A 7,810-nucleotide genomic window follows, 5' to 3' on the forward strand; every position below is an offset into this window, starting at 1 on the left:
GGCATGGTTTCTCCTACTGTACCTTGTCCATTATGGTTTGGTCCATTACTTGTCACACTACTTGCAGACAGCAGTTTCGCTCTGGATCTTTTGCCCCCTATCCTCTCCTCAAAGTAATTCTGAGCCCAGACACTGACAAGACCTGTCACCAACAGGACCCATGTCACAGTAGGGAACACCATTGTCCCTCCTGGAAAAAAGACAAAAGTAAATACAATGCAATATAATAGGGTATATACTGTATTTGAACCACATTAAAACCAGTAAAAAGCTTCAAAATGACAAACAATATTGAAAATGATCTAAATCACATAGTATATAGTGCATAGTATCTATCTAATTACTTATTGCATAATGAATGGGAATCACCTACAGAGCATTCTAAGATATTCGGATATTCTGCAACCAATAATCACTTCTATCTTATCTTTTAGGATGTCAGCAATGCTACCAAAAACAGATACTTGTGCAAGAATAGTTGTGATGTGCACAATGACTCCTCTGATTAATCCTCAATTGAGTGACACAAATAAAAAGCTGCATATAGGTAGATCATTAGAATAAGCCAATCTTCCTGGTTGACTCACAATCCAAATCCTCTGTGTGTGCTGCAGATCCAAGTGTTCCAATGGTGTACAATGTTTAGAATTTGTAGTTAGTGAAAGAGAAGAGCTGCGATGGAGTTCCAGTTAGCTGCTTCAGTGTGTAGCAGCAGCAGCAGTGATAGGCATCCTGAGTCACAATGTGTCTGTGAGCCCCTGAGCCTCTCCCTTCTCCTTTATACAAGAGGAGCAACCGCCAGACCCCCGTAAGACCCCACTGAGGCTCCAGCTCCTGCTCTCCCCTCAGGGCAGGGGAAGGTTGGGCTTGGGCTTCACCACTTAAAGGCTGTGAAGAGATTACAGATGTGTCCAAGAATTTTATTTGTTGATCTGGTTGTATGAATGTTTTGTATGAGTGGGAAATCTGTACAATAGGGAGCTTATTTGCCTACATGTACCTTATATTGTTTCTCTAAACAGGGGACATACATGGAAATCTACAAAAGAAATTATGGGGAAAAATAAAATAATAACAATGATATACATTGAGTCCACTAATGTAACTCTATCCCTGTTAGCTGTAGCACATTACTCAAAAAGAGTGGGAAAAGGAAGGATGTGGTGGGTTTGTGGGTTGTTGTCTTACTGACTAATAAATGTTCCTTTTTACATACCACAGGACACTATGTTAGTGCATTGCTCCCATCCGGTCTTCTTTATTGTGTGAGGAGAATGCCTTTGTCTTAGGGTAATCAAAGGGTTAATGAAGCAGCCTCAAGCAGTCTTTACATTATCAGCCAGAGGTTTGCAAGTTATTGTCATAATAGCTAAACTAGAGAATGCCATTTTTCTTTACCTCTGCATTAGCATCCTCATAAAGGGGAGGGGCTGAAATTCCTCTTTGTTGGGATTTGTCAGTTCTTGTTTTTTCTTTACATTTACTTTCAGTTGGTCAAAATCCTCCGACAGCCTCTGGCTTTCCACAGTGGGATGGCTTCTTCTTCTTCATTTGAGTTCAGCTAAGCTTGGTGTAATGAGCCGTAATGATATGTGAACAATGGTTAATAGCAGAGTTTGACTGTAGTAAACTGGGGGGTGGAATTGAGATACAGTACATCCACATTCTGACCAAGTCATATTGAAGGTGTGGTGTATTCAAGCATGGCAACTACCTCGCTATATTAATTAAAGCTTCTGCTAATAATAATATAATAATAACTTTATTTGTATAGCACTTTACATCAAAGTGCTTTACAATAGGTAAGCAACAGTTTAAAACAATTTAAAAACAACTATTTCAATTTAAAAACACACATCATTTCACAGCACAAATACAATAGCTAAACAACAATTTAAAACAATTTAAAAACAACTATTTCAATTTACAAACACACATAATTTCATGGCACAAATACACAGGCAATGACATATAGACAACAGAAAACAGATGGGTCTTTAACTTAGTTTTGAACACTTTCACTGATTGCACTTTCACTGATTGCTGTACCCTTGAGCAATGTCACTCAATGACAGACAACAATCTAATATACACATCTGTTATCTCTTACAAGAAATGTAGCCGACCCATTCAATAATGATGGTCTGTTTCATTTCACATTTCTGTGTCTTTGCATTTTTTCTTTTTCAGTGTGTCTGTAAGTTTAGTTCTGTATGGCTACGGGGTGTGGTTCATGACTTCTGCACTAAGGTCTCATCACAGGAGAAAAATAGCTGTAAGTAGGTTATGTTGCTAAGTGGTACTTCATCTTCGGGACCAAAAGATCATCTGACCATCTGACCATTCGCTTGTGGCAGTGACCTGTGATCCCAGCACTGGTATGGCACAAAAGAATGGGGGCTGGTCCTGTGCAGACTGGTTAGGGAATCATGCAGCTCCTCACCAGCTGTGCTTGAGGTGACAGTCCTTTTTATTTCAAACCTGGAGGCGGAATGTAATCAGAGGAGAGCTGCTGACACTCAAGAATGTTGCACTGAATAATGCCTTGGCAAAAAATACTCCCCCAAGACTTCCCTTCTTTGACCTGACAAAGGACAACCTTCCAAATGTATCATTTGCATCTACAATATTCAATTTGGGGTTTAGGAATACGGCACATTATTACTGTAGTAGTCTGAAATTAATATAACTGCATTACGTGAAATAACTCAAATGCATTATGTTTTTCTTGGTTAAGAGGCAGGCTTGTGAACACATTGAAAAGGTCTCCCTCAGTATTATCTTCTTTGGTATAATGGTTTATACATTCTCTGAACTCATAATCATATTGTATTCTCTGTTACAGGACAGAGTAAACATTGACGTGAAATTACCAGCAAAATTCCAGATGTTGTATGTAATTAGTAATTACGGTAAGTAAGTACACAAAATACTGTTTGTATTGTCAAGGATGTAAAATATCAATACTCTGTAGGTATGTAGCCTATGAGCTAGGTCAAAAGTATTTCACTGTTTTGTGGGAGAGGCTAAAGGACTCACAAAGAAATGTTAAATACATGGTTTGTGTATGCATCCAGGTGTGCTCCTAAATACAATTGTTGACAATTGGTTCACCTCTGCTAAATAGCCTTCAGGTACATATTACCATTATTACCCCTAAGGGTACATTAGCTAATCATCTTGGTATTACTTAGCCAGATTACTGTTATTTTGCATCTCAACCAATTTTCAATGGTTGTTGATAGATTTGCAAGGTTTTCCTAAAAACAGGCACAGCCCACTGAGCCAAAGGGGCGCAAGCAAGGTAAAGAGAACAATTCATCAGAAGATAGAAGATATCCTCTCTTTAACATTATTTAAGGAAACATAACATAATGGCCTCTTGTTGTCCTCTGATGAAAGGCATCTTTATGTTTCACTACCTGATTGAGAAGAAATAAGGTTCACTTCTGTCTAAACAGAAGAAGAACCAACACCTAGGCTACAGCATTCAATTTGTATGCCAGATTGTCTATGGAATGTTTAGATACATATCTGTAACATTTTCGAGCAGATCATATCAAAGAGGATTTAGCTTGAAGTAAAAGAAAAAAGAGTCAAAAGAGAAAAATCACAACCTAGGAAGGATATTTTTCAGTTCCTATCCAATACAATATCTATTCTCTTTTGTTGTTTATATGATTATTATTTCACCTCCCATGTTTAATGTGGTTATTTGACTGCTCCTATTTCCACCGGTACCATTCCATTAAACAGAGCATAACCTGCAGGGAGTTCTAGTTTCCTGAACCACACACTAACATTACAGCAATGCTTAGGGGCATTGTTATATGAAATATGAACAGATGTGTAAGAACGTACAGATGTGTGGCAACTATTATTTGCATATCTATATAAGCCACGTTAACCTTGAGTAATGTATTGTGAGAAGTGATTGATACATCAAGTGCCTATGTCATACCAGACACCAGCATATGTATGGAGTCATATTGCAATAATTAAAAAATAGTAGTGGGGCATAGTGCAAAAGACATGATATTGTAGACAGTGCATGGTATTCCAGGTATTATAGTGAGTATCAATAAATCAATATAATAAGTGAATATACATGAACAAGGGCAATAGGTCTTGAGGTTTGTTACATACAGTATATGTAAGATATATAATTAGAGACCAATATAATAAATATGGTATGTGTAAACAAACAGTAGTGGGGTGGCTGGGAGGGTAGCTGGGACGGTGAGGGCTGGGCTATCGCAGTGATTCTGATTTCAGCAGAGTAACAGCTGCAGGGAAAAAGCTGTTCCTGAGCCTGCTGGTGTGGGAACAGAGACCCTGTACCGCCTCTACCGGGCTGGGGGGGCGGGGGGCTGGGCTATCGCAGTGATTCTGAGTTCAGCAGAGTAACAACTGCAGGGAAGAAGCTGTTCCTGAGCCTGCTGATGCGGGAACATATGGTGCTTTTCCATCAGACTCCTGTACAGCCTCTTGGATGGGAGGAGGGAAAACAGTCCGTCCATGGCTGGGGTGAGAGGTTCCCCTACTGATACCTTGCGCCCTCTGCAGACACTGCCTGCACTGGAGGACCTTGATGGCAGGGTGTTGGGCACTGGTGATGTACTGAGCAGCAAACCACCTGTTTGTTGCAGGGCCTTCTGGTCGGAGACAGAGCACAGCTGCCATACCACACTGTGCTGCAGTTTGTTAGAATGCTCTCGATGGTGCACCGATAGAAATTGACCAGTAGGGATGCTCCGATTTATCGGCCACCGATTTAAATCGGCCGATTTCACTCCAAATGACTCGATCGGTGATCGGCAAAAATGGCCGATCGCAAAAACCGATCTTTTTTTTTTTTTTTTTCTGGGGAAGACAGATAACTGAACAGAAAACATAGGAGGACGTAACAGTATGTAAACCATGAAGGCCACGTTTATGATGTCTTTTATACAGCCATATCGACTGACTTGGGCTTCAGGCCCTAACTGGGTGATAGGCCAGACCTTTACTATGCCATAAAAATGGGTCTGCGTTTGCTTGGTGCCTAATGGATCAAAACTTTTGTCTAAAAAGCAAAAAATATTTAGGCTATCCAGTCAGTTATGTATTTTTTTTAAAATCGGTATCGGTATCGGTATCGGTTGATCTTGAGGAAACAAATCGGTGATCGGTATCGGCCCCAAAAATCCAGATCGGAGCATCCCTATTGACCAGTATCCTAGGGGACAGATGGGCTTTCTTCTCCTCAGGAGGTATAGATGCTACTGCGCCTTTTTCACCAGGGTGGAGGAGTTGAGGGTCCAAGAACCACTCCACTGCATCCCCCGGCGAAGACTGCGTTTCTCTAGCTCACCCAGGGGCCGAGTTAACTAACCCTAACTAGCGCAGGCTAACTAGCTAACTATAAAATGCACTTCACTAAATAAAGATAAAGGCCGGTTTGACTTTGCTTACATACAGTATATCATGCATGTGTAGTGATTAAGTCATAATAGTGTCACAGTAATGTAACACAGTCATATCTTGGACAGTGTTACAGCAGTGCTTGAGGTGGACTCACTGTTGACTGTGACTCAGGATGGGAGTTATCGCTGCACTCCTTTATTAACTTGATCATCCTGTCAGTCAGTGTCTTCGACTCTGCTATCAGCCTCTGGAGGGTGATATAGTCATCATTCTGGGCAGTGACGTGGAGAATCTTCTCAGAGCATACCATGGACAGACTACTGTTTAATGAAGATGGGACAGAGTCCTCCATGCTCTGGCTGCTTTGTGAGATGTTGTCATTGTCTTTCTTAGCATGGTCTCTTCTCCCTGCTGTAACAAAAGGACGTCTATCTTTATCCAAACCCTTGTACAGTTCTCAGTGCTAGACTAGTTCATAAGATTTACAAGATTTTCAAGAGCAACAGTATGAGGTGACTCCCCAACACTGACTCCTTATGACAGACACATCCCAGAGTCCTTACTTGTATCTGAGGAATTGTTTTTTCTTGTATGCCCGGAAGCTCCGCACTCTACATAGTTGATGTTGATAATCTCCAGAGGTTTTCCCTCTGTGTGTTTCATCTGCAGCACGTCCTTATCAGTGAGCTGAGCTTTTATCTTCTGGATCTCAGAGCTGAGTTGACTCAACTTGGGATTGTCTGCGGAGTCTACAATGAGAAAGAAAGAAGCCATTATGAGTTTAATAGAATCAGTAGTGTTTTTTTAAACATTTATAAGGAATCGACCAGTAAAGTCTGTTGGGTCTACTTGATGATAAGTTACATAATCAATCTAGTTGGAGGTGTAGCAGCTCTTTATCGTTCTGTATCATTGATTGGAGAAAACTATCTTGTCTGTCTTGTGGTCCCTTATCCTTATTATACGTCCAGGGTGCAATAAAAACCTACAATAAACATGTGTTTAGTGCTGCAAAAAGATGTGCCTAACCGTGTGTCTGACCTGGCTGGTCTGGGCCTGTCTCTGACTGACCTGGCTGGTCTGGGCCTGTCTCTGACTGACCTGGCTGGTCTGGGCCTGTCTCTGACTTACCTGGCTGGTGCTGGGTTGGTGTCTGAGCTCTGTGGTTCTCCTGCTGCATCAGCCCCAGGAGCTCCTGCAGGTGGCCAACCAGCGCTCCAGAGGGCATCGCTTAGCAACCAACACAGTACAACATGCAGTATTATCAGTCTGCAGTTTTATCAGTCTGCAGTATTAGCAGTCTGCATAAATGAGCACTGCTTTGGGTCCATCGACAGGAGGAGGACACCAATGAAACCAAACATTGTTACAGTATTTACTGACATAACATTCAACTAAGGGATTTGATAACAAAATGTTGTTCCTGAAATTGCTGTAAAGGTTGCACCTAGGTTCTGATCGTTGAAGCTTTCACTGGCCCCCACTCTGTCCAGCAGGCTACCATTCTCTCTCTGCAGGATCGGGAGACACTTGTCACACCTGGCAGAACCAAGTTTGTAGTCTGCTAGCTGTCTATTCTTGTCTACTGTGGTTTGAGCCAACATGACCTCCTTCTCTTTCCGCGTCTCATCCTCAGTCTGACCCGGTAGCTTCTCTTCAGTCAGATGATTATCCTCCTGATGTTTTTCAGGGGTTTGAACCAAAATGTCTTCCATCTCCTTGAGTTTCAGTTCCAGTCGGTCAACATTTTGGTTGCTTTTCTCAGCTTGACCTTGCAACCTCTCTATTTCAAGTTGACAGTTAGACAGTTGTAGAGACAGATTTGAGGAGTTGTCGTTCTCTTTCCCTTTAACAGCAGTGAGGATGTCATCCTTGGCACTCTGAGAAGGAGTTATAAAGTCACATTCATACCATCAACTTTAACATGCTATGTCTTGATTTCGTGTGAATGAATCAATATTTGGGTCTTCAGATGTGTCACGAGCAGGCCAGATGTAGGGACAAGAATCATCTCAGTCTTGACTTTCATGTAGGTTTAAAGGGATTATTCAACCTACATTGATAGCATCTTGGATGTGCGAAAGAAGGTTGTCCTGGGTAGGAGGGTTCAGTTGGGTCTCCAGTAGAGATCTCTGGAGCTGATCAATCTCCCTAACCTTCTCCTCAGTCACTGAGGGCATTTCTTCTCTGACTCTCTGGACAATAACAAAACAAAACAAGTGTACACTAAACATGTTGTTGTCACCCACAGATAGTGCCCCTCTATAAAAGGAGAGTGATGGAGAAACCTGTCAATGAAGCCAGATGTTTATTCATAAACGTTTTATTATGACACTGGTTGTCTCTGTTTTATAGTGTTCCTAGTGTCTTGGTGTGCACTGCTAGGGCTTCCCTCTTGGCACGA

General features: G+C 41.5%; 1 protein-coding gene across 1 annotated transcript in view; it reads right to left on the minus strand.

Annotated features, from left to right (window-relative positions):
• Positions 1-182, minus strand: part of col28a2a (collagen, type XXVIII, alpha 2a) — a gene marked incomplete at both ends in the record, with an annotated part of 20,906 nt that extends 20,724 nt beyond the window's left edge. The window contains one exon of the mRNA XM_080536933.1: positions 23-182. Coding sequence (XP_080393059.1) covers positions 23-182 — 160 coding nt within the window. The remainder of the gene's footprint in view (positions 1-22) is intronic.
• Between the last annotated feature and the right edge of the window lie 7,628 nt (positions 183-7,810).

This window comes from Nansenia antarctica (genome assembly GCF_963989245.1).
Source record: "Nansenia antarctica genome assembly, chromosome: 7".
In the NCBI taxonomy this organism is placed as follows: domain Eukaryota; kingdom Metazoa; phylum Chordata; class Actinopteri; order Argentiniformes; family Microstomatidae; genus Nansenia; species Nansenia antarctica.